We start from the raw sequence: 27,587 nt of genomic DNA, 5'->3' as shown, positions 1-27,587 counted from the left end.
ATCGCCTTTTCTATAGTATTAAGTAGAGCTATTAATTAATATCCTTTAAAAATCGAGTAATTCTTATTTAACTTCGAAAGAATAATTATTATCGATATTCTAAAGTACTCTAAGTAGTAGCCGTTTATTATATATATATTAAATATTCTATATAGATAAGAAAGTAACAGCTCTAGGATCTTCTTAAAAATTAGATTAAGAATCGTATCTTCTCTTAAGGCTCTCTTTAACGATACTTATATTATAGCCTTTCTTATCTTATTTACGATAATTATATCTATTAGATAGACTTATAAATACGTTATATCGACGTTAATATTATTTAACTTCGTCTATATCGATAGTAAAAAGAATATTCTTATAAGAAGATCTACCTTCGAGTCTGATTTGTTATATTCTTATTTATCTTTATTAAATAGTAAAGAGAGATACGTCTATATTGTAAGTTGTTTTCTAACTTACTTAATCTTTTTCTATATTATTTATAGCGACTTATACGCCTCTATTATAAACTCTCTAAACGCCTTTCTAATAGTTCTCTTAATTAGATTATTTTTAAAGTTTTTAGCGACTTTATACTTATTTTATACTTTCTTTAAAAGCGTTATTCTTTAACTTCTTTTTAGTAATTTATAATATCTTTATACTTTCTTATATTCTAGCGTAAATTTTAATTTAAATTATAGCGATAATCTAATAATCGAAGTAAACTTCTTTATAGCCGCTTAAATAGAGTTAATAATAATTACTATTTAATAATCGATACTATCGTTAATAAGATTTTTATTATTTCTCGAGGAATTAACTAGATACTCTTTCGATACTATAACTCTAGCGAGTATTTCTCTTAGAACCTCGATATTTAATTTATTAAAGTTTCGATATATTATTAATACTAACTCCATTACGGCTAGCTTAAGCTTTATAAAAATTAAAAGATAATTAGATTCGCTTTCGAAATTATTTTTAATATTATAATTAATAATATTTACTATTAGTATTAAAGTAGCGAATAATAGATCTATTATTATTTAATAGTTTTTTTTATATATTACCGTTTCTACTAGTAATACTTATTCTATAGCGAATTCTTTCGCTATAAATATTAATTCTTCTACTCTCTTATCGATATAAGTATTTAATTTTCTCTATATTATATAATAAAGGTTAAAGTCGCCTAATATAATCTATTCATTATTCTTAGACTTTATAAGCGTCTTATATAATTTATTAAGTTCGTCTATTTATTAATTATCGAGGTTATAAATATTATATATATATATAATTCTATTATTTTCGAACTTGATATTAAGAGTATAGAGGTTCGATAAATAATATAATAAGTATTATTGCTTTAATAATATTCTTTTATTAATATAGAAGTATACTTATATATTATTATAATAGAGGTAGATTAAATTAAATCTATTCTTTAAAAGATAATACGATATATTTATATTAATATTTCTCTAGAGCTTCTAAATTACTACTATATCGATATTATAGATCTTTTTATTATCGAAGAATTCTACTATAACTATTCTAGATTTTTTTATATTATATTATAGTATTAATAGCTAACTAAAATATACTACTATTTCTCGATATTATTATTAATATTACTTACTCACTCCGCCTAGTCTATAGAATTCATATTTTCTTTCTAAGTATTCTTCTTTTCTTAATTATCGATAAATCGAATATATCTCTTTTTATTTCCATTAACGAGAATCGTAATTCTCTTATTATCACTCTTTTAACTTAGAGGCTATCTATTATTCTCGAGATTATTAATTTTTCTCATCGCTATATCATTCTTATATTATTTAACTTCATTTACTACTTTAAAGAATAATCTATTTCTAGATAAAACTCTTATTAATAATATAAAAGTATATCTTCTTCTACTTAACTAGAGATTCGATATAGTAGTTCTTTCGAGATTTAACGCTCTAATTTCTCTTCTACTAACTATTCTATCTTTATTTACTAGCCCACCGCGCGTAAATATTAACCTTAGAAAAAATTCCTTATTTCGCCTACGATTAAACGTATTCTAAAAGTAATTACTTAATTAATCGCTTATTTAATAGCTAGTTAATACCTTCTTTATTATTATAAATCGTAAAAAAGTTTATTATCTCGCCATTCTCATTCTCGCTATCTTTCTCTTCTTTACTATATATATCTTATTTTAAGCCTTATATAATCTCTCGTAAATCGAATATTTACGAGTATCGGTTATATAATCTTTATAATAATACTTTTCTAAGTATTTCCCGTATACTAAGTAATTCTTTTTAGAATATATAATCGATAGATAATTATATTTCCAATATACGAAGTATTACTTTAATCTATATTACTTATTATAGACGTAATAGCTATATAGTTTCGAATCGATAACTAGGCCTTCTTCTAATACTCTATTTCCTTTCTCTAGAGATACTAATTTAATAATTAATAAACTCTTATTATAATTCTCTTTATTCGCGTTAAATTAGTCTAGTTATACTATATTAAGACTTAGCGTATTAATATTCTCATTTTAAACCCTTTTAATTACTATAGTTATATCTTTAATATTAAATATATTAATCCTCACTTTATAAAGTAGAAGACTATATATTTTAATAATTACTCTCGCGCTATTACTTATCTTATAAGAGCGTAGTTTACTAGCGATTAGCTAGCGGGTATAGACTATAAAAGACGTAGTATTATTATAAAGTTTAATAGTATATTTGATAATAGAACTAATTTCTAAGAAATATTAAAATTTCGAGATATACGAAGTAGACCTATATCCGCCAAGCCTCTAGATATACGAGATATATTATTAAAATTAAACTCTAAAAGAAACTCTAATATAGAATATACGATATCAACGCCTTAGTATAAGTAGCGCTAAGATTTATAACGCATTAGGTCTAATAATTATCTTCTCTTTTAGATTTTAATTTCTAAACGCTTAAGTAAAAATAGAACGCTTATTAAAAAACCTTTAAACTCTAGTAGAAAAATAAGGGAAAAGAGTTAATCTATTAAGATTGCGATATCATTTTAATAACGCGATAAAACTAACCCTTACGCGCCGTAGGCGCGTTACTAATATATTATATAATAATATTAATATTATCTTCGAGAATAATATCGCTTTTATAATATTAGTTAATAATAATCTATAGTAAATTAACGCGCTTAGTATTAACGTTTTTATAGCGCTAGTTAATAGCCTTTATAGCGAATAATATTAGATTTAAAAATTTATAATAAAATCTCGAAAACTTAGTGGGTAAAAGGAGAGAGAAGAGTTTCTCTATAAGTAACGTCGTTTTTATAGCGTATTATATCTATAGTAAAATAACGTAATAATAACCTTTATTATAGTAATTCGAAGGGAGTAATCGATAAAGCGACGCGTTTATAATAATACTCTTAATTATTAATTAATAAGTAGAAATAATAACGATAGTTAGGTAACGCGGTCTAGTAGATAATAGTAAAATATTATTACGTCGCTATTATCTATATTATTAAGTATTATTCGCTAGTAATAGCGCTGCGATAAAGAATATAAAAACCCCTTTCAAATTATTTATTTTTGTTCTTTGTAACTTCTAATATCTCTTTTATAAGTATTTATTTTAGCGCTATAATATCGATATTAATACTAATGTAAGTATAGTATATCTCATTATATTAGTAGTCTACTTCTCTTTATTATAAGTATCTTATTATTATTAATCGCGTTAATACGTAGACTAATAATTTTATAATACTCTTTTTTAATAATAATAATAATTTTAATAGTAAGTATATAGTCGCTTTATAGGCGTAACTACTAACCCTTAATTATTTTTATTATTATCGCTTTATATATATAACTACTAATAAATTCTAATATCTAATTTATTATATAGAACTTACTTTTATCGAGGTAATAATTTATATATTTAAGATAAGTCTTTCTTCTACGATAATTATAAGATTAAAAAATATAGTATTAGCCGCTATATTAAAATCTCTCTATATCTTTAAACGTAGATAAGGAAATTAATACGACGCTATCGCCGCGCTAAATAGTCTTAAAAGCTATTTTATCGATAGATTAAGCTCGATAAGAAGATTACTTAATAGCGTAAGTTATAAAGATATACGATAACGATAATTTCGATTACCTCTATTATAATTATAGATCTCTAAGATTAGTTTATAATGATATATAAGTATATAGAGGAATTAAAGGAGATAAATGAGTTATTAAAGAAGAAGCTCGAGAGCCTTCGTCGGTATATAATGAACGTCGACGAATATTAACTCGAAGATTATACTTTAATTATCTTCTCGTTAAAGAACTAGATTAATAAACTTAATTTAATTTTTAACGCTAAGATAACGAAGGATATTTAAATAGTAACCTTTTTTTAATAGTAGCGCTAATGTAAGATCTCTAGATAATTCTTTAATAATTACTCTAAATAAAAATATATCTATATTAATAATATATACTTTAATACGATAAACTTCTTTTATAATAGAGTTTAATAGATAGTTAAATAATATAATTATTTTATTAATTTATATCTTAATAGTAATAAGTATAGAGGAGTATACGCGTAATATAAGTATTATCTAGAAATATATTTAATCTAATTAATAATTATATCTTATTTTATTACCTTTACTTACTCGTTATTAATTTATATAATTAATTAAGCTTTTTAGTAATAAGAGACTTATTATTTATTATTTAATACTTTCGCTTATTACTCGCCTATTTATAGATTTAGATTAGCTTACTAGTATTAATAAGTTTATTATTTAGTAATTATTAATTATACTCTTTATCTTAACTAATTTATTTAACTTTATATTAGATATCTTTTTTATATTTAACTTTATTAATAATTTCTTTAATTTTCTAAAGCTTATTGTTATTAATAAGATTAAGAGCCTATATAAAGACTTTCGCTATATTATTATAATCGCGAAGATAATAAGACTTAAGTAACGATATATAAAAGATATTATAAATTCTATATATCGAGAATAGAAGTAGGCGATACGTCTACGCTCTTATCTTATCTATAATCTAAAATAATTCTATAAATTTATAAAATAACTTTTTACTTAGATATTTTTATTTTAAATTCTTAGTCGCTAATATTATTAAATTATTTATTTTATAGCTTTAAGGTTAATGCGTTTTATTATAGTACTTAAACTAAGCTATAATCGTACTATAAAGGCGCTCTACTATCTTATCTCTTAATATTTATAACTTCTTTATTCTATTATTTATAGCGGATATCTCCTTCTCAATAAAGTCGTTCTCGATCTTCTAATAAATTTTAGAATGATATTTATATATTAGAAAGAATAATATTATTTTAATAAAGAAATATTAACTATTTATATAAGCGAACTCTATTATTAATAATTATTTTATTTAAACGTTTTACTTATCATTAATAAATACGCGTAAGAAATATTTTAATATCTAATTTTATCGCTTAATCTACTCGTCGATTTATAAATAAAAGGCGATACTTAAGCGCCGCTTAATTTTAGAATAAAAGTAAATAACGAATTAGAAGCTATTAGTAAATATAAAGCCTCTATTATTAATAATATCGTTTAATATATTATAGCGATATACTATTTTAAAATAAAATACTTTTATTAGCTAAGCGATATCGATTATAATAAATATAGAAATATATCTTATTATTTTTATAAATTAATTTACTATAATTAGAATAGTATTATAGATAATATTTTTATATTTACTCGCTAATAAGTCGATAATAAAGTTTATAGAAATTTTCTTTTATAACTTAATAGCGATAGAAAGCGAGCTTAATTCGCTATATAGACGATATCGCGAAGCTTTAATTCGCTAATAAATATTATATATCTTAATATAATTAATAACTTACTTTAAACTTTTATTTTAATAATATTTATAAATAAGTAGCTTATACGTTTTCGTAGCGTTAAAGTATTCTAATAATAAATTATTATAATATTTATTAATAAGCTCTTTTTTTAAGGCCTTATCTTTAAAAATATAAAAATAACTATTATATCTTAATAATTTTTTAAAGTTTAAGATTTATATTTAATTACGTACATAACGCTTAATCGCTAGCTTATTAATATTAATTTAAAAAGAGCTTACTTAATTATTATAGACTTATAGATCTCGAATTAATATTTTTATTAATCTTTAAAATACGTTATAAGTAGTCTCTTATATAATCTTAGACTTTCTTTTAGAAATAATTATCTAAACGCTAATAATACGAAATATAAGCGCTATAACCGCTATAATCTTCTTATTTCTTTATAATTACTTACCGCTAATTTAAAGTATAAGCTTATTTTATAATATTAATAAAAGTTTAATATTTAATAATGAAATTCTTTTATAATTAAGACGTCGCGATAGCGGATTAATAAAGTTTAGTTTATCTACTTAATAAAAAATCTTAAAGTTATAAATAATTAACTTTAGCGTCTAATAGACTTATTTAAAGTTTAATTTCTTCTATTTTATAAAGCTCTTAAGATTATTATAATTCGTTAAAACTTTAATATAAAACGTATTATCTTCTAGATAATAACGCTATTATTTTATAGATACTACGATAATAAGTAGCTCTTAATTATAGATCTTATAGTTTTACTTTATAGAAATTATTTTTCTAAATTAAAATATTATTAATTATTAATAATTATTTTTATTTAATTATAAAAGTATAGTCTTTATATCGAAGTTAAAAGCGTTGGTCTTAAGATGTAATTTTAAATCTAAGTTATAGTAGTATAGAAATAGCGCGGTTATGAAAGTGCTTTGAAGTTACTAAAATGCTAGCTTCGCGTTATCTATTTACTCTAATAATCTAGATTTCTTATTATTCTTACTTTCTTTAAGTAAGTTAGTAAATAGCGTTATTATATTAAAATAGTTATAAATAAATCGCTAATAGAAATTAATAAAGTCTAAAAAGACTTATATATCTTAATAACTTTTTAATTTTAATTACTTCTTAATAATAGTAATATATTTTTAATTTATTATAATATCTTTAATAAATATAATAAACTCTAGAAACTTAACTCGCTCGATATAGAATTAATACTTCTTTAGACTGGTGTATAGTTGAAACTAATATAAACGCTTAAGTATTTACTTAATATATCGCTAATACTTCGCTAAATTAGTATTATAAATTAGAATATTATTTAAATATATTATATATATTATATTTATTAGATCCGTAAGAGCTTTATTAATATACGCTTAAAAAGTTATCGACGTATTAATAAGTTTAAAAGATATAATTAAATATTCGAAGTGGCTATAGCGATTACGAAACGCTATTTTTTACTTATCGCTTTCTTTTATTTAAATTCGATAATAGATATTCTTAAGATTTAGCTTTATAAAGACTTTAGCGCTATATAAGCGATTTAGAGTCTTAATAATTAGAGATAGCGAGTATCGATTTTTAATAGTTATCGCGTTTAAATTTCGATAATTAATATAAAGATAAAGTCTTCTATTCTTTTTAGAAATGAAAAAGATTAATACTTCGATTAAGAAAGTCGAGTAATAAATTTAGTTTTTTTAAAGGGAATTCTTTAGATAGCGCTGTAGCTTCGCTAACTTCGTTTAAGATAAATTATATAAGAAGCTATATAACGACTTCTTATCGCTCTCGATCTTAATAATATAATCTCTCTACTTAAACGTAGATAAGATCTCTACTTTTTCGTTAAAAAAAATATTATTAAACTCTAATAACTTTTAAGAGAGCTCTAAATTATACTCGTTTTTTAATTCGCTACGCGTTATTATAGCGTATACGATTATAAATATATTTAACTTTTATTTAATAATTCGGGTAAATTTAACTAATTCTTTAATCTATAATTTATTAGCGTTAATTTTAAATTATTATTACTTCGCCGCTAAATCTAATAATATTTATAATTAATTTAGTCTAGGTATATCTAATATAATATTAAAGCCTTTTTAGTTAATAATATAGAAGAGTATATTATACTTTTTACTCTAATCTTAGCTATTTACTAATTAATAATTCAGCTAATACGCGCTATAGTAATATATACTTTAATCGCTTAGCGCTTTTAATTACGATAAGATAGCGTTATAAGATTTTAAATTCTATTAAATTACGAACTTTTATGAAATTAAATTAATATATACTTTAGTATCGAGTAGAGTAACGAGTTACCTCTATTTACTCTAAAGCTTTATTTATTTCTTCGTAAAAATAGAAGAAATTATCTCTATTAATCGTTATTCTTATCTCGCTTCTAAGGCGATTATAAGACCGAATCTTTTTTTATTAATACTACGTCGATATAGATTATAAGCGATTTATCGAGGTCTAGATACTTAGATATTTAATAACTCTATTTTCTATAATAAAAATAATTATTCTTCTTATAATTAGAGTTAAAGGATTTAATTTTACGCTTTATATTATCGTCTTAAGTGCGCACTACGTAAGCGCCGCCGTTTAAAATCGATTTAGACTTCGAAATTTAATTCTTTAAAGGCTTATCCTTAGCGAACTCTTTTAAAGACTTTAAATAAAAATCGCTATTAAAATATATATATTCTAAAATCTTTTTCTATATAATAATCTAGATAAGAATTTCTTTTCGTTATTTTAATATATTATTAGTATTTAGAATCTTATTCTTAAATTTTAATTTAAGTTTAGCTAAGAAGAAATTAGCTTAATATTTCTTAGAAAATAAGATTATATAGGCCTCTAGCTTCTTTAGATAGATCTTAAAAATAAATATCTTCTAATTAAAGCGTTATTTAATCTTCTTTTACTTTTCGTAAGCAAGAAAATAATAATTTACTAAATCCGCTATTAAATTAAGTAGAAACTACTTAAAGAATTTAAAAATTATATCTCTTAGATTATAGGCTTAATAGTATTTATATTATTAAATATTAAGATTATCTTCTAAGAATTATATATAATAAATAATTCTTAATTAATTAATAGTAAAATATTTAGAATTTATAAGAAACTTAATTTCAACTTCGCGGAACTAGCGCAGGTATTCTCTCTTACTAATACTCTTATAAGAACGTATTCTTTTAGAGCGAAGTATTTTTATTTTAATTAATATATTCGCTAGAGGCGCAATAGTAATTAATATAGATAGGCTTTTACTAATCGTAGATAGTAAGCTAACGTTATAAAGCTCGCGATTATAAACCTTTAATATAATTAATTCTTATTCTTATTTTAAACGACGATTTTCGACTCTAATAATTATAAGACGTTGTTTTATAGTAAGATCTTTTATTAATAAGAAATTCTCGAACTTATTATCGGCGCTATAGCGGCTCTTAATATTATCTTCATTTTCTATTATATAATTTAAAGATAAACTCGATATTATAATAATAATAGGCCTTTTTCTTTAAAAGATAAAGAGATTAGAATTATAAAAGCGTAGTTTATTAGCGATTAGCTAGCGGATATAAACTATAAAAAACGTAGTATTATTATAGAATTTAATAATATATTTAATAGTAGAACTAATTTCTAAGAAATATTAAAACTTCGAGGTATACGAAGTAGATCTATATCCGCTAAGCCCCTAGGCATATAAGATATATTATTAAAACTAGACCCTAAAAGGGACCCTAACGTAGAATATACGATGTCGGCGCCTTGGCGTAAGCAGCGCCAAGGCCTATAACGCATTAGGCCTAATATATCTTTAGAGTCTAATTCTTACTTTTTCTTAGTCTATTCGCCTTCTTCTCATTTATAGCTATAATGTATATATTATTACTCGCTAGCCTTCTAGCCATTCTAATAGATTTTCTTATAATATTTATATTCTTTATATATTTATTAATTATCGTAATTATCTCGCTTAATGTCTTCTCCTCTAATACTTTACTTATTATCTCGTCTTATAGCTTTATAATAATCTCGTTTAGCTTATTATATAATACTTAATCTTATTTCGATATTATTAATAGTATAATAAGAATTCCTTCGATAATAAAGAAGAATATTAAGAATCGGCCTAGTACGCTAACGTAGCTAATCGTCGATATATTACTTTTTAAACTAGTTACCTAGTACTTAATATACATAATCTTTTCCTCTATATTATTATCTCGATTACTTAAATTAATAACTAGTTTATATACTTCGTTTAAGACTATCTAAATTTTAAATTTATCGTTCGCCCTTTTTATAAATACTATCGCCGCTCTAAAAATAATAGCTACTTCATTTATTAATAATTTCTAACCTTCGTCTATTATTTTCAATATAATATTCATCGACAACTTTAGCATAAATACGTGCTCCTTAAAATTATAGCTATTATAGTTTTATTAAGGCTAGCTAGCCTTATTCGACATAGTTATAGGGGTATAAGCGTTCTCTAAAGTTAATTGAAGAGGTACTGATCTTACTAAGTGCTTTAAATACGTGTATCTACTTTCTATAGCTCAATAATATAGCATGAGCGTTGTGCGAAAGTTCAAGCTATGTTTTCAAGGATTCCACATCAGAAAGAAGGCAAAAGGTTGATTGATTCAAGCGAGCTAAGGCCTTGGCATTCACTGCAGTCTACTCTACCAGCGGACGGTACGGCAGTCGAAAAGTCTCGTCGCGCAAGGCATTTCATTCTCGGATCTCGTGTCCTTGACAGCTGTCAGCGGTCACTACGTACTCGATAATCTTCAGCCAAAAATTACCAATTAGACTGTAAACTCTTCCAAATAGACTGTTCCTCTTCTCAGAACATTTTGACGCCGCACCTCTTTTTCTCAAGGTTTGCTGGGCCTAAGCCAGCCTCCACCGCAACGATGAATATTTTCCGTATACTTGGTATGAAGCGCAAAAGCGTTGAGCTCTATCATGGCTGCGATGAGTGTTAACATCGTCTAGCGGATCTCTCTCATCTCGTATCCATCCTGATACTCCTACAGAAGATGAAATCCTCACACGTGCGCTCCCTGTAGCCTCGTTCCCAAAGCCCCTTGCTAATCGCCCACAACAGAGCTGCTCAGGCATATCATTCAAATCGCAAGCACTTTATCTGATTGTCTACGCAACCCGCTACCTAGGTAAGCATTTCTCCTCGTAAATCTGCCTAGTCTTTCAAGCTCACTGCCCTCCAACAGACATATTCTGGACCTTTACTACCGGCTCGGTCTACAATACTACCTTTAAACTCCTTTTCCTGGCCTCACAATCCTACACCATCTACCTAATGCTCAACGACTACAAACCTACTCATGACCTTAATATCGATACTTTCAAGGTTCAATATCTACTTGGTGGCAGCGCAGTCCTCGCAGTCCTGTTTCCGTATCGCTATCAAATTACAGAAGTCGGTTTCCCTCTTTGCTCCACAGTTTATTAGTGGTGATGCTAAAGCTTTTGTCCAAATGAAGATCCTTTGGTCATTTTCCATCTGGCTCGAATCTGTCGCAATTCTCCCCCAACTATTTATGCTTCAGCGAACTGGTGAAGCCGAAACCATAACCACGCACTATCTCTTTGCATTGGGCCTGTATAGGGCGTTATATATTCCCAACTGGCTCTACAGGTACTTTGCGGAGGGATACGTGGACCAAATAGCTTGGGTGGCGGGGCTCGTGCAGACCGTGCTGTATTCGGATTTCTTCTGGATTTATTACACCAAGTGAGTGCTTCTCGAGCCGTGGAGCATGCCATGGAGTGGGACTGACATCTGGGCGTAGAGTGCTGCAAGGAAAGAAGTTCAATTTGCCTGTATAAGAAATTCGGGATTGCAGGATGCTCATCACCGAAAAAACCCGTGGCAATGATGTCTGTAAGCTAATAGAATGTATGCATAGTGGGAGCTCTTCACGGTAAAAGCCTTGTTGGGCACCTTCATTGATACCCCGTCACGCAAGCTTGATGCTTGAGGATTTTCGATAGACAATCGAATTCATGGGCACTTTTCGAGCATGGACAACTGTAACTCAATAGTACGACACATCAAAACATGTCATGCCCATAATTCATAATTCGTCATCATCCGTTTCCTCACCCTCATTCCCGGCCTCTTGAGTGAGCGTCAACTTATCCTCTGTAACTGGCCGCTTCACCTGCTCCCGCCTCCCGCCTTCTCCGAACGGCAGGTCCCTCATTGGCGGAAGGGTATCTAATTGCATTTCCTCACCAATAGCTCCTTTCGCTCCAGTAGCGGCCTTACTCTTTTCAGGCAGTCTGGCTGCCTGAGGAGCAGAATCTGGGTCATCACCACTTTCATCTTCAGTCACATCTTGATCAGACTGTTCAGGTGTATTCATCTGTTCCGACACGTCACTCTCTGGCTTTGGCTTGGAAGCCTGCGCTTTAAACCCGCTTTCTTCTGACGAGTCGGAGGCTCCGTGGCCACTCATTGCTTTTCGCTTCCCGGCCCGAGAAGCGGTCGCTGCGCGACGTTTCGAGGTTGAGCGAGCGTTTTGGAGTTGCGCTGCTTGTTTGGGATCGAACTTGGCACTAGCCAAAGTTCGTTGTTGGTCTCTGATCTTTAGCTTCTTGGTGTTAAGTAGCTCTCTGAAAGTTTGTAGAAGAGAATCCTCATGTTCTTTCTTGGCTTTGATCAAATCCTCGAGCTGATTGTTGAGCTTTTCCATCTTCTTGCTTTGCTCGTCATATTTTGAAGCCAGGTCTCTGACTTCTCTGTCCAATCGATAAGATCTTTCCACCGCCGTTCCTGTCCACCGTGTTATATCTAGCTCCTGATTCTCATCTTTCTTGAAGGCTACTTCGCCTAGCTTTTGAGTGATACCGGAAAAGTTGTTGCGGAAAATTATCGAGAGTTGGTCGCCAGTAAGAGTTGCATGGACTTCGAGCTTTTCGAGAGTGCTCGCTTCTGATCCTTGAATCCGGCGCTGAAGAAGGGTTGAATGCAACACGTTCTCCCATTGGTCGTCACTTAATTGATTCTTCTTATCCCGGAGCTTGGAAATTCGAGACTGCCTTACTTTATCAGTGGTCAGCGTTCGCTTAGGACATGTAGGGTCTGAACTCACTCGTAGCTATGTATGGACTCTCTCCCTCTGTTGCCAGCAGCTTCAGATCTAAGGGAGAAGGTCCCTCGGACGAGACATTGATTAGCACATGGTCCCCATCACTGTCCGAGCGGAGGAGATAAAGAATGTGCTCGGTGGCCATGAAGAGCAAGGTTGTGGTATTCGAAGAGAACGAGATGAGTATTTAAGCAACTAAGTGGCAGTAAATCACAACCGAGTGGCTGCATTTCTGAAGCTTTTCTGCCTCTCCTCCTTCCTGTTTACTTAATACCCGCGCCCGCTAGCGAGATGCCAAGGCGCTAAGCCTTACAGAAAGTGGAAGGCCGGCTCGGTCGCCTTATTGATGCATACCAGCCTCTTCTGACACGTCTCACAGCCCTCGACCCTCAAGCTTACCGCTTCTTCCTAATATACAGTGATTGTTATTGAAGACCAGCTTCGGAGATCATTTGTCCGCAGCTCATCGTTGCAGTTCCTGCCCTTTCCAAGGGTCAGGGGGTGCCTCCTTACAACACCCACCTCACCTCGAGATTCCACAAATACCGGGCAAAATTGGACGGCCAGCAGTATTTTAGTACATCATTTGCATCAAACATGAGCTCAGGGTTCTAGACGGCACAACTAACGACTTTCCTTTCTACGCAAGTTCATTCATATCCAACGTGGACGGACTACAACTGAGGTCCCCCCACCTCAAGTAACACCGAGTTCAATAGGGTTACGATAACATGGAGCCATTGACTTTGAAGCCGAGGCAGCCAGTAGAGGACACTATGGAGTGCTGGGATGATGATGACGATCTCCAAGGCATCGATGAACTTCAATTCCGCAATGCATCTAGCACCACAATTGGCTCCGCCCAGGCTTCTCACTTTCGGGACAGCACTTCATCGCGTATGTCGACACGCTCAGATAGAGAATCAATAGGTGGAGGAGACGAGGATTGGCAGGTCCTGCTTCCGACCGATGATGAGAAGTCAACTACAGAGGCTATCAATGCCGCAAAGACTGCTGGTATTCCAATACCCACCAATGTCCCTTCCTCTGCGCTTCTTGGCGGTACAATCAAGAGACTAGGAGGTCGGCGGTTGAAAAGGGTCTTGGGGGGAGATGATTGGGGTGAAGACATTGAGTTGCCCAAAGCTCAAGAAGGCGGCCTCCAACTGAAGAAGAACGACGCGAAGGATTTCCCAGATGCACTGAGGCAATTCAGTGCAGAGTTCCCATCGTCACCGAGTCCGTTGAAGCCTCAATCCAGCATGACATTCAAAGAACGAACCGCTTTTGCTATTAAGACCAAGACTGGGAACTCTTCCCTGGATAACTTCCGTGACGACGACGACGATGATGACTTCTTTGGAGATGTGCCCACAATCAAAATTGCCAAAAATAGATTACCACAGAAGCCGGTCAACTTCATACCTCCTTCAACGAAATTCAATGATGAGGTTGAAAACATCGAAGATGATTTGGAGCTACCTATGGACGGGCAGCCTCTCAGGCTGTCAGCCAGAAAAGAAGCGCCCAAGACTCCAGTATCCCAGCTTAATGACGATTTGGACATGGAATGGGCTGAAGGTAGCTTAGGCACGAGGTTTGGTGGCACGAGGAGAGATGTAAGATCGAATCCAAGCTCATCGATCTCCGCTTTCAGTCCTAGTGCCTCAAGCTGTTTGACGGGCGAGAGCGAAGACGAAGGCTTGGAGGGCCTAATTCTCCCGGACGGACCGTTCAAATTCGATGAGGCACTCAAGAAGCGTCTTGATAATATATCGCCCGATCCTGCAGATCTCATCTCCCAGAAGCAGCCAGTTGAGCCGGTCAAAAAAGCTGTTTCAGCGAAGGATGATTTCTTCTCTGGCATTGAGATTGGCGACGGGGATGTTTTCGATTCTGGGAAGCTTACTCTCAATCGAAACGTCAAGCACAAGACAGTACGACAGACCAGTCCAGCAAGACGAGCTGCAATGACTCTCACATTCACCAATAAGCTCGAGCCTGGCGTAAGCAAGATTCCAAAGCCTCTGCCCCAAAGTAGGTCTCGCTCCACACTGGAGCCTGTTTCCGAGAGTGGAGGCCCCATACCACATTATCGCCGGCCAGGATCACGCATGGGAGGCCATTCTGCACATTCGTCAATCTCAGCCATTCCAACTCCTGCTACCCCATCTTCCTCCCAGACCGCAGCACCATCTACTCCGGTCCGCCGTGGACTGAACACTAAATCGTCACGCGACGCGCTGAGGTCTGAGGCTACGACACATCCTGCGCAGTTCCTGAAGTCCAAGCGATCAGCGCCCGTGATGAGGAATCAGCCTTCGCCAGCTCGCACCCAAACATCGTATCAGAGGCCTCCATCTCGTGGAGGAGATTACAGCGGCCGTCAAGGTCTGCCGTCCAGACCTAAGACACCCGTCGATCGGTCAGGCGCTGAGTCGAGTCTCGCCAATTCAAGGAGGCCACCTGTCCCATTCTTGCCCGCTGGAACGTCTCAAGCACAATCTCACCATATAAGCATAAAGTCTTCGAGGCACTTCAATCGCCCTACCTCTTCAGACTCAAACGATAACGGCCCAGTTAATCGACCGATATCTCGGCTTTCCAATGCACATCACCGTCCTATCACTCCAACCGGTCGCCGAGACCATGCCCCAGAGTCATTGATTCGAGAAGCTGCGTCCAAGCGGATAGTTACTAAACCAACTCGGCGCCGAGCCTTTGGCGATGGAAACGAGCTTGATGCCTTTGACGACCTTCCTACTTCGGCTTCAACAGAGTCCAAATTCATGAAACAACCGATCTCACGCGGTGCGCCAAAGTCCGTTCAAATGCGAAGCAAAATTGGCCTCCAGTCACACAACGCTTCCACTACATCACTCAATGAGCTACCACCTCCTGCCGCACCGTCGACGCCTCTTAGCCCTCTAAGGCATGGCCATGTTCCTAGCTTCGCCCGCGACACCAATGCGTCTCGTCTTGCTCGAGAACAGCGCATCGGGTCAGTCGGTGCTACTCTGCATACGACGCCATCTCTCCCTACTGTCCGCGAGAACGGGCCTCTCACCTCAATAAGCACAAACTGGAAAGCGCATACGAATACTGTCACCAACGCCAAGGCTCTTACGTCTCCGAGTGTCCATCATTTGAAGAAGCGTACGAAAGGTCTGCCCCAAAAGCCTCGTCTTATCAAGCCAATGGGAGAGGGTGTAAACACCGCAAAGACGCTGAAGGGCATGTCTTGGAACCCTATTCTCTTCCGCTGGGAGGGCAACGAGAACGCTCTCGCGCCTTTTGAAGTGCCAATTCCACAGCCGACCGCGCTAGCTAGTCCTAAATCGCCGGGAGGTAGCAAAGCGGCACCGGCACTTATTGCCAACGTAGGTGCCACCAAAGGCGTACAGATGAGCGGCGGCATGGTCTTTGACCCGCAGCGCATGTGCTGGCTCAAGATGGCGCCTCAGCATGGCGAGCTGAGGCATGGGAGTAGCTCTAATCCCATGTCTCCTGACACCCTTGATGACGACGATGACCCTTTCGCTGGCTTGGACGATCTCGATGACGGTATCAAGGCGAAGAGCACGACTGGACAAGGCAACGATGATAGCCTCGGTGGCACAGCTGCCGCCAAAGGGAGTTCATTGGTAGAGGATGAGTGGCTTGTAGGTGAGGAATTTGATGTCGGACCTGAATTCGTGAGAAGGCAGAAAGCGGAGGAAGAGAGATGGAAGAGCAAAGTAGATGGATGGGTTGGGGAGGGAGTTGTGAGAGATGAAGGGATGGGGAGAGGAGGTTGGAGATGGGCTATTCGCGGAAAAGTAGAAACACTGTGAACATGGAAGAGGAGAAGGGTTGTTGTAGCATGGCGTGACTACTGAGCATTTGCATAAAGATTTATCCGCGAGAAGTAGCAATGGTGTTTCAAGGCGTGTTGTTTTGAGTTCAACGCCGATGCAGATGCAGCAGCATCTATCTGCATAGCCCCCTAGCTCAATGAAAACCACATTGTTCTTCATCGAAGTTTCTGGAATGATGAAGTAATGAAGTGGTTCATGAATTGAAGGGTATGTACAGCCTCATGTTACCGCCGACTCCCCTTCGCCGAATCCTTTGGAGAACTAACGCTTTGTTATTCGACCTTTGCAGTTCCCCGTCGCTATTCTGCATGTCTCATTTTGCATTTCAAATATATCTATCTACATCGAGGCCGTATGCGCCACCTGTGGCGTGCCGTACGCAACCTGTGAGTTTGGTTCACCCGGGGCCTGTGCACATATCAGGATCAGCATTACTTCTTCAGGGCAAATCCTGAAGACAAGTCTAGACGTTGAAAAGAGCCACCCGACCCGAAGCGGGGCATCGAACTAGAGAAAGTCCTTCAGACATGCACATACCATGAAGTTGGTCTTTGGATTACCCGTCGCTTTGGCTGCCGAGCAGCGTGCCATTGTTGGGGAACTGTAGCAATTCAAATGAGCAGCGTGCCAAGGACCATCGGCAGGCGCCAACATACCTTCTGGAGATCGCGTCCGTAAAGAAGAAATCCTTGATCACACTTGCAAATGGTTTGTTCTCTACCTTGGCTCCCTTGTTCTGATCTACAAGCTGCACTTTCTGAAGCTGGGGCATACCAGTCCCCTCTACGACATCGTAACGTCTCAACGCAGGACTGATCTCTTCCATACGATCCCTCAAAGCTTCTATATCATCATATGGTAGCGGCGCCCCAAGGTACTCGCTCGCTGCCCGTAGGATCTTCCAGTCATCTCTCGCTGCTCCTGGCATTGAAGTGGCGGCTCGGGTCATTTGGACACGACCTTCCGTGTTGACGTATGTGCCGTGCTTCTCTGTGTACGCAGCCCCCGGGAGTATAACGTCGGCGAGCTGGGCGCCTCTGTCGCCGTGGTGGCCTTGGTAGACTACGAATGCGCCCTTGGGAATATCGGATTCAGAAATCTCATCTGCGCCAAGCAGCCATATGAATTTAGGTACCGTGTTCGCGACAGTGGGAGAGGGCGTCGTGAAGCCGACTTCGAAAGCCCCTGCGCGGGAGGCGACGCGCTGGAGTACGTTATAGCCTTGCCACTCAGAGGTGATGAAATTAGCGGCGTTCTTATCGACAAAGGAACCGACGGTTTCGAAGATGGCTTTTGCGTCTGGGTGCTCCACGGCCGAGGAACCGACAATGATCATAGGGCGTTTGGCAGACTGTAGGACTTTGCCCCAAGGACCTTGGAGTGCTTTCTTTAGGGCAGACACGTTAGCGCCAAGGTGATCAAAGTTGAAGGTACTCTCGAAGGGCTCGCCGACGAGGCCAATCTCGAGGTCGGAACGTAGCCATTGCTTGCGAATGCGGGCATTAAGGCCGGCGGCTTCATGGCGGGGATTGGTGCCGACAAGGAGTATGGCATCGGCTTCTTCAACACCATAGATCTTACTGTTGAAGGTATAGGAGGAGCGGAGGTCGATTCCGTGGGCGATGGGCTGGCTGCCGAAGGGTTGGTCGAGGGCAAGATTATCAGATCCTAATTTATTGGCCAGGTCTTTCATGGCGACCAAGGTTTCCGTTTCGACGAGATGGCCAGTGATGGCCTTGAACTCGTTTTCTTTGGGAGATATGCGCTGGTAGGCGTTGCCAATCTCGGTCAAAACTTGTTCCCATGATGCTGGTATGAATTTATCATCCCGCCGCATCAGAGGCGTAGTCAATCGTTGTGTCTTCAAGCCATCGCAAGCAAATCGAGTCTTGTCGTTGATCCACTCCTCGTTGATGTCATCGTTGAGCCTGGGGATAATCCTCATGACTTCCATCCCTCTTGCATCTATTCGGATATTTGAACCCAAGGCATCAAGCACGTCCACTGATTCAAAATGCTGCAACTCCCACGGCCGTGCACGGAAAGCGTATGGTTTGGAAGTTAAGGCGCCAACAGGGCACAAGTCGATGACATTTCCTGACATCTCCGAATCAAGAGCTGTTTCAAGATATGTGCCAATCTGCATATCATTGCCTCTGCCCGTTGACCCGAGCTCTGGTGCTCCTGCCACATCATTTGCGAACCGAATGCATCTCGTGCAATGGATACACCTGTTCATGGAAGTCTTGATCAAAGGGCCCATGTTCTTGTCTTCGACGGCGCGCTTGCCCCCCATCTCGTGGAATCGCCCCCGATCGGCTCCATATCGCATTGACTGATCCTGTAGATCGCATTCGCCTCCTTGATCGCAGATCGGGCAGTCCAGTGGATGGTTTGCGAGCAGAAACTCCATCACGCCTTCTCTTGCTTTATGTGTGAGTGGCGAGTCCGTCTTGACTACCATACCAGGCTGTACAGGCCAGGCGCATGATGCAACAGGCTTCGGTGCTCTTTCAACTTCCACTAGACACATACGACAATTCCCAGCAATCATGAGCTTTTCGTGATAACAGTATCGCGGTATAACCACGCCGGCCTTTTCGCATGCTTGTATAAGAGCAGAGCCGGCTGCACTTCAAGTCAGCGGTTCCGTAGCCGTAAATGAGGCTACTATCACCCAATACCTTCTATGGAGACCTGTTTGCCATCAATTGTGAGCTGCACTTCCGCTTTCCTCCTCGTTGTGGCGTTGAAACTCCTCGCGCCAGCTTGCCATTTTGCATGCCTCCCTAGCCTAGCCGCAGACCTGGTAAATGGCGTACGGAGCATCTTGGGGAACAGAGCAAAAGAAAGGACGTGGCAAAAGGACAATTGTACTTTATACTCGGTGGGCAATTATTTGCAACAAATGATGATCCTCTTCACCACCATCGGCTCGGAGAGCCCTAGCGCTTGCCAATGAATAGAAACCTATTGATTGGCTCAATAGCCGCGCTAGATCTTCAAAAATTGAAAATCCACAGTCAAACTCTCAAAATGATCCTGCAGCAGTGAACAGAGACCTTATAAAACTAGCAGACCCTTTTTGATAGCTTCGGTTACTTGGTCTAGGTGTCTTTATTATTTATCTATCTATCTTAATCGAAGGGAGAAACTTCTTCGTCTGTGTTTGTTTTTGGGGGGAGATGGGAGAATCGTGAAAGGACTTGAGTCTAATCAGCCTGCCGGACTGATCGTATGTACTATTTTCCGGGATGTCTACGGATATTCAGCACTTCAATTGAAATCACACAAACTTCGGGGCGAGTACACCATTTCCTTATTCTAATAAATAGGCTTGCCAGACTACTTCAGTTGCGAAAGGCACAAGAACCCGTTTGTCGATGTTTCAGCAAAGCTCTTGTTCATTTGGTTACTATCACATATATCCAAACCGACTGTCGCTTCGAGACTCAGGTACCGAATGCATATGTACATCGAAGGGAGCGTATGGACAAATCCCAAGTCCCAATACCGGATATCTCAAGGATCCTAGACGTGACCATTACTCCTACATTCACAACTTCCGCACCCAGCCTGGATCTCGTCAATATCTCATAGCTTCCCCCTTAGCCCGACGAATAGACTTTCACCAGTGGCTAGCACCGTTCCGTGCCCATCCTCCAATGTTCCCTTAGCCCGTCACCTCATCTAGCAAAGCCGCCAATAAGCCTCAATGCGCCAAATCTATGTCGTCTCCCAGCGACACAAGCATATGCATTTCACCGACAAGAGAATGTGAGGAAGGTATATGTGTTGGGGACAGGAAGAGAGTAGAAGGCGATGTCGGCGCGAATTGTAGTGGACGTCTAGAGCGTGCGGACAAAAAGAGAATACTGGGTGTTTGCCGGTAGGTACGCGGGAGCGGATTGCAATGGAGTAGAATTCAATATCGTTTACGAGCGTCCGGCACCAAGCTTAGGAGAAAACGGTCAGGTCTTCCGTGTGTGATTCGGCGCGATCTTGGATCAAGCATAGTGACGAGCAAAGGGAGACTAGATTGTATTCTTGAGAACACAGTCTGTGTGGAGGAATGTTCATAAAGTAAACAGTGGAAACTGGAACTTGGAAGCAATGCCGCGCTTCCCGTACTATATTACTCATAGCCGAAACAAGCGCGGCCACAAATTAAAATCTTCCCGCGCTCGATCGTCTTCTTTTCCAATTATACTCATCAGGACGCATATTATTGTAGGAGGAACTGGCGGAGTTTAACTTCAGAGCTACCAGTTCCTTCTCTGCTAGTTGATCCAAGAGCAAGTTCTAACAGGCGCCGTAGCTGGAGCAAACGAGGTTTTCTTGACGGAGGCTGATGATGTTGTGTTCCTTACCGACGGTAGCTACAGAATTCGATTGGAGATACTTGAGAGGTTTGCTTCGATGAGTTAACTGGGCACGGATCAAGCAAATTAGTTACATATCTGGCACCTGCGAGGCTCTACGATGCTCGGGGCGATTACATGGAGTTGTGGATGCACACTGTTGAGTGCCCTAAGCCACAACTTTGACCAATTTGTTCACAGCTGCTTTGTTTTCTGACACTCTAGGCCCACTTATATCGCACACGCCGGCAAGCTATTTAGCAATAACGTAAAGCTGCCACTGAGCGTCACATATATATCAAAATCTCCGGCATTTAGTCATGAAGTCATGAGCTCCTCACCCAGCGCTCGGATTAATAAAAATATCTCGTGATCTCCAGGTCTCTTCCTACCTTGTTCCTGGCTGTCGCCACGAATTGCTAGCCTGACTCCTTGCTCTTGGCCGGCCCGGCCCAGCAGCATCTATTTTCTTATCATCCCCAATGACATGGCCGTTGGCATTTCCAAACATGTTGCTCGAAAATGTACTCATCGGTGACTCGTCGAAAATGGCATCCTTATTACTCAGTGGTAGCAAGGGCTTGTCAATGCTCAAGGACTCCATCTTAGCCCTTTGGCTCGCCTTTGCCGAGTCGCTTGTACGATCGTAAAGGTACAGTCCAAGAAAAGTGAGAGCAATGCCAGCAGCTTGTAGTGATGTTGTGCTATTACCGAACCAGAAAATGGCTATGACAATGACGAAAACACGTTTGATGAGGGAGGCGACTGAGTAAGTGACCGGAGACACGAGGGAGAGGAGGATGAAGGCGAGCATGTTTTGTGCGAAGTGGAATATTCCATTAAAGAAGAATTCGAGGGGTAGGTACATTGAAGATGCAGGCGAGGGGGATGGGGTAGTGTGAGGCGTGAGGGATAGTGGTGCGGAATAAAGAGGGAGAGCGTCGGTCCATAACCAGATGGGGAAAGTGAGGACGAAGGCGAGGCCGGAACAGTAGCAAAGTAGGTTCAACTTGTCGAGCTTGCGTTGCCCTGCAACCATACCGGGTCCATCAGCTTCCGCGCGGGCGGCCTCGTTGAAGAGTTTCTTTGAGAAGATGTTTTGCGTGACAAAGATGAGGGCTCCGCCGAAAGCGCAGAGAACGCCAAAAAGGTTGCCCGAGAACTCGACACTACAGGCTAGAACGACACCGAGTGTCAGAGGTATGAGCGAGAGGTATGTTGCTGTAGGGTAGTGGATGTGGAAGACGAAGCGGTAAGCTAGGACCGTGAAGAGCGGTGAGAGGCCCTTGATAGTATGGACCAGAGATACTGGAATCTTCTCCGTAGCTGTAGAGGATAAGATGTGTCCACCGATCTGAAAAAGAGCGAGAGGCATAGTAGTAGTTATTACTTCCCGACTAGGGTATCGAATGCCGTTTTTCAAGGCTGGAATAGCAGTCTGTAGAGGAGGAAAAAGACGAGATAGGGATGCGAAGAATAGGCACCATCCGGAGACAAAGGCGAATTGTATAATAGTCAGAGTGATCGGTTTGGGAAAAGCGTTGAGAATGGACTTGGAGGAAGTATTGGTCAAGGCCGAGCTCAAGTACCAGATAAGGCAGAGCACCTGATATATCTGTCAGCTGGTGCAGGTCCCAATGCCACAGGTTCACCGACTAAAATCTTAAGAGATATAGGAGCTTTCAATGCCTCCGCAATCTCATGTGCATTTTCACTGACGCTAGCTTTCCTGGTACGAATGTTCCTGAAGGCATCACCGATACTCCTATGCCGGCCATGTTTTCTAGGACCCGCAACGTTGAGGTGGCCGTCTCCCCATGCCAGATGGTTATCCTTCCGTGTCTGCCACCGTTCGCTGTGTAGTACGCCGTTCGTTTTTGCGGGGCTTAATGTTCTAACGGATCGATTTCTACCAGTTTCGCTCTCATCGTATTCGGGAAGACAGTCTCCGGATTGGGAGGCGTCCAAGTCTGGGAACTTTTCCCTGGGATTGGAAGAGGATGACCGACGGCGCTCGACGTTAGGAGAGCTCATAGTCCGAATCGATCTTATGCACGATTGCGGTTCAGATCTGGACTATGCCTATGAGTTGTATGGTTCTGTATGCATTTGAATTGATACAAACGCGCGTTGCTATTGCATGATAAGTTGTGAATAGAAAGGTGTTTTTAGAGCTGACAAGTACATGGTTGCTCGAAAAGGTGGCTGCAAGTTTGCTGCAGGGATTCGCAACTCTGTGAACGCCCATTCGCAAGGTCGATAGCTTGTCGCTAGTAAACGAGTGTAAGCTCGACCGTTCAAGTCAAGTCAAAAGGTGGACAAGGATCAGAAGAGCTCCTGAGTCAGTATGAGCGTCTTCGAGCTTGACTGATCATCTATTCATGAATAAGCTGAATTATTTATTCAATATTGATTGGAGGAATTACGCTACGGCCGTATTATGTAATAAGACGGAAGACGTAAATCAAGAGAACGCCCGCTATCCCCCCTTCAAAAAAAAATGTTTTGTTGCAACATTCCTGTACTCGTATGCCTTGAACTGATGAATTTGGTAAAAGTATGAGAGATGAAAGGCGTCGAGGCCTCTTTTGATTGCCATACATGATACAAGTAAGAATGTCGATCACACACGGGCAAGATGGAGGTGAATGTCCTTCAATTAGCTTCTCCTTGAAATGGGACGTGCTTGGGCCTTTTCAGATTGGAACAAGAGGTGACAAGAGCCGCGCGTCTCCCAGTCACAATCCCTAACACATGACAGAAGCAAGCTGGGGTGCAGATCCATTGGAGTTTGAGGGAGGCTTTCGCGCCCTCGATTATGACAATGAAACGAATTATCCCAGTTCGCTTGCTCCCAGTGGCCGAGTATCTTGGTCAACCCACCAACTGGAATGCTCATCAAGTTCTGGAGATGTTGCTGAAGCTTCCTTGATCGTCGGCTTTCCCACTATCGATTGGCCATTCCTGCAATCCGTGTATGGCTGGGCTGCTTTGCAGTATCAAGCCTGGGCTCGAGGGCGTCTCACGATAGCAGCAAAGTCTGCACAACCCATAATATTCTATGCTGACAATGTTCTTGAATTCTGGATTGATGACAGTCACTATTTCGGTGGAGACTATTACGCATACCGCAGAGCACCGTTAGTCCTTCACTTAGATCCGGGCAAACATAATGTCGACATACGATTGATCCGCGATGTCCGTGTTATGGGCGGTATTGGAGAGCCGAAGATATCGATCAAGTTGAGAGCGGAAAGCTCCGAGGGCAGCCTGGCGATAGTTGAGCAAAAGGCTATGATTCCTGCTATCGTCAATGGAGTCTTAGCAAGCCCTTTTGCTTTCGTGCCTGCTCGTAACGAAGGACGAAAAGCTGTTGACATCTTGGACATTACGACTAGCGCGGTATGTCCACTCACTGTCGGAAGTCTCCAATATTGCTGATGGCATCTCGAGGGAACCGTTAGTGCTGCCATGATTGGAATTTCACCATTGAGCTTAGCACCAGGCCAAACAAGGCCACTGACATTTCGTCTGTCTGCGCAGAGCAATCCGCCTATATGTCTTTCTCTTGAAGTCACCTACGTCGAAAGTGACTCTCCTGATTGTCTCCTTAGCACTGTAATTTCAACTGCATTCTCGGAGCATGATAGCCACTCCCCGCACAAGATCACGTTCCTTCACCCTGGCGGTATTGTCTCATACGCTATTCTTAGAGCCCCTTCAAAGAAAGCAATATCTGGGTTGTCTCCAAACAAACGCTTGCCGATCCTTCTCAACCTTCATGGAGCCGGACTGGAAGCAGATAGCCATCAAGTGCGCCATATGCTTGATTCGGTCCCTGATCTTCCGTCATGGGTTATATTTCCCACCGGAGTAACTCCGTAAGTGCACATTTCGGGGCGAACCCTTCCTAATTAAACCCTTAGTTTCAAGCCGCAAGACACATCTCGTGAGCAGAAGGCCAGTTTCAGCCCCCCTCATTGTCTTGTAACCTAACTTTTCTGTCTCAAAGAAGCCATGCTGACTCCGAAATGTGCAGGTGGAGTGGTGATGATTGGCGTAAGTCTTCAGGGTCTTCGAGCAGTGGGGTGTTGTACTGACATTGGCCAGATACATGGGGATTCGCGGACGTGGAAGCAGCAGTAGCAGCAATTTCCGGTTGGATCGAGACTGTCGGGTGGGACGGGCCTTCGGTGGATGCCAGTGGATGGCTGGTCACTGGACATTCGAACGGTGGTGAGTACCGAATCTCGGGGCGAGAAGCAGGGTTATAAAATATCTCAGGTCAAGGAACATGGTACGCACTCACTCATCGACCGGAGAAAGTCATTGGGGCTGCTTCAGTCTCAGGCTACTCATCGATAGAAGGTCAGTTCAATTTCACGTCCAAATGCGTAAGGCGGAGGCCTCACAATATGACATCCTAGGTTATGTGCCATATCAGATGTGGGCGGAAGCCAGTCCTGAAATCACAATGTTACTGCAGAATTCGACGCGAAGCTTTCGCCATGAGCTTCTTGTAGCCAATTTTAAGGGCATACCCGTCATGCAACAGCACGGTAGCGCCGACAATAACGTCCCTGCGTTTCATTCTCGGCGTATGAATCAGCTGATCTCTCAGACGAACGGGAAATACAATCACCAATACGTAGAGCTGAAGGGCAAGAGTCATTGGTTTGATGGTGTCATGACCACCGTACCACTTCTCAGATTCTATGACATTCTTGGGCGTGAAGCGGATTGGGCGAAGCTGCCCCAAGACTTCACTATCATGATTGCCAATCCTGCTGACATGGGCGCAAGGGGCGGTCTCTTGGTAGACCAATTGAGTAGTCCAGACCAACTTGGGAGGATCGAGGTGAAAAGATGTCCACTCTCAGCAGCCTGGGTTCTGAGGACTTCCAACGTTCTTCGATTTCATTTTACCGCCACTCAAAAGTCAGACATCCTGCCTCATAAGCTAGTCATTGACCAAAGCTCACTGGAGCTGCCGCTTGGAGAGAAGAAATTTGCCTGCTGGCTCGTTCGGTCTGAACAAGGCTTTTGGCATGTAAGAAGTGTGCCACTGAACCATTCGACCCGGAAGCTTACTTTCTCAGGTGTCTCATGATCGTCAATGGCTCACAGAGCAACGTCACGGCGCGCAACTGGGACCGCTTGACTCGATTCTTCGCAGTGCTGGGCGATTTCTAATACGGACATCCGCGTCTGTCTCTGATGTAGCAGTGCAGATTGCTCGAAACCTCTTTCAGTACTTTGCTGCCGACTCCGAGATCATTGATCTAAGTGCTCCTGTAGGCTCGCAATCAGGCAATGTGATAAGCGTAACACTAGGATCCGACTCCCTAATGCTAGGGTCTCACTCGGAATCGATTGGCTTAGACGACAGCGTGGGACTTTATATTCGCAGACGTGGAGGCATAAAGAAAGTCTTTCCTTTCGAGGTCGGTATGGGAGCCATCTTCCTCAGGCCATTGCTGGATGAGAGACTTGAACTCGTCGTTTGGGGCTTCGATAAGCAGGGGCTCAGGCGAGCCGCTCGCCTGATGCCGATGTTGACGGGCGTAGGCCAGCCAGATTTTGTCGTCATCGGCAGAAGATGTGCATGGGAAGGCGCTGCAGGCGTACTTGCTATGGGATCGTTTGACAACTTCTGGAGAGTGTCAGACGCTTCGTTCATCAGTTGAAATAGCTGGCTTGATGCTCAGATGGTCTTGTTGGCCAAAGCCGTGAGGCTCTTTAGACCGAGAAAGATTGTCAGCTTAATCTGCCCGCGGAAGGACACCCGAAATCGTAGAGATGGCAGTCTGTGTTGACATCAAAAAGGAACCTTGGCGGCAATTACACCTTAGCGCGGGAATTACGCGAGTTGAAAGTTCCTTTCCTGCTTACAAGTAATCTACACGCTCGTCAACATTTACATCTTGCACCTTCCTTCCTCCTTTCAACTAAAGCAGGAACATATCTTTTACCATGTTCTTAATCTGAAAGATCAACACGCTCCTTCCAAAATCAACTCCACTACCATCTAGGTAACATCCCTCGAATTTACTGAGCATCTCGTCCCTTCACTTCCCTTCAAAGCTCCATCATCTTTGCTACCGCTACCATCTATCCGTCACGATCCTTCAAAGTTTTGGACATCCCAGAGCCTCAGAAACCCCTTCTACGTGGGTCGGTCCCATTGTGTCGAGCATTTGATCGGTGTGTAACCATACCATCCATCTACGCATACTTTACACGTCCCAACATCACATTGAAGCACAAAGGTAG

At 39.5% G+C, this 27,587-nt stretch overlaps 6 protein-coding genes across 6 annotated transcripts; 3 read left to right on the top strand and 3 right to left on the bottom strand.

The window, feature by feature from the left end:
• Positions 1-10,894: 10,894 nt before the first annotated feature.
• HO173_010495 (uncharacterized protein) lies at positions 10,895-11,831 on the top strand (the record flags this gene model as incomplete). The annotated part of the gene is made up of 6 exons (XM_037312380.1): positions 10,895-10,916; positions 10,977-11,035; positions 11,089-11,155; positions 11,213-11,421; positions 11,486-11,736; positions 11,795-11,831. The coding sequence occupies 6 exons, from the start codon at positions 10,895-10,897 to the stop codon at positions 11,829-11,831; spliced, it is 645 nt and encodes a 214-aa protein (XP_037160785.1).
• Positions 11,832-12,079: 248 nt separating this feature from the next.
• HO173_010494 (uncharacterized protein) lies at positions 12,080-13,241 on the bottom strand (the record flags this gene model as incomplete). Its single annotated transcript, XM_037312379.1, has 2 exons — positions 12,080-13,050; positions 13,100-13,241. 2 exons carry the CDS (start codon positions 13,239-13,241, stop codon positions 12,080-12,082), a joined length of 1,113 nt encoding a protein of 370 aa, XP_037160784.1.
• A 586-nt stretch (positions 13,242-13,827) lies between these two features.
• Positions 13,828-16,929, top strand: HO173_010493 (uncharacterized protein; the record flags this gene model as incomplete). The annotated part of the gene is made up of 1 exon (XM_037312378.1): positions 13,828-16,929. One exon carries the CDS (start codon positions 13,828-13,830, stop codon positions 16,927-16,929), a length of 3,102 nt encoding a protein of 1,033 aa, XP_037160783.1.
• Positions 16,930-17,292: 363 nt separating this feature from the next.
• On the bottom strand, positions 17,293-19,782 carry HO173_010492 (uncharacterized protein; the record flags this gene model as incomplete). Its single annotated transcript, XM_037312377.1, has 4 exons — positions 17,293-17,361; positions 17,491-17,554; positions 17,610-19,581; positions 19,638-19,782. The coding sequence occupies 4 exons, from the start codon at positions 19,780-19,782 to the stop codon at positions 17,293-17,295; spliced, it is 2,250 nt and encodes a 749-aa protein (XP_037160782.1).
• A 1,920-nt stretch (positions 19,783-21,702) lies between these two features.
• On the bottom strand, positions 21,703-23,348 carry HO173_010491 (uncharacterized protein; the record flags this gene model as incomplete). Its single annotated transcript, XM_037312376.1, has 2 exons — positions 21,703-22,920; positions 22,971-23,348. The coding sequence occupies 2 exons, from the start codon at positions 23,346-23,348 to the stop codon at positions 21,703-21,705; spliced, it is 1,596 nt and encodes a 531-aa protein (XP_037160781.1).
• Positions 23,349-23,930: 582 nt separating this feature from the next.
• HO173_010490 (uncharacterized protein) lies at positions 23,931-27,001 on the top strand (the record flags this gene model as incomplete). The annotated part of the gene is made up of 8 exons (XM_037312375.1): positions 23,931-24,027; positions 24,076-24,716; positions 24,768-25,195; positions 25,354-25,373; positions 25,425-25,550; positions 25,599-25,682; positions 25,742-26,364; positions 26,414-27,001. 8 exons carry the CDS (start codon positions 23,931-23,933, stop codon positions 26,999-27,001), a joined length of 2,607 nt encoding a protein of 868 aa, XP_037160780.1.
• Positions 27,002-27,587: the final 586 nt, after the last annotated feature.

The sequence above is a fragment of the Letharia columbiana genome (genome assembly GCF_014066305.1).
Source record: "Letharia columbiana isolate WasteWater2 chromosome Unknown Sc0000049_s0, whole genome shotgun sequence".
Lineage (NCBI taxonomy): Eukaryota > Fungi > Ascomycota > Lecanoromycetes > Lecanorales > Parmeliaceae > Letharia > Letharia columbiana.
Note: the sequence above shows the minus strand (reverse complement) of the source record. Positions and strands in the feature narration are given on the sequence as shown.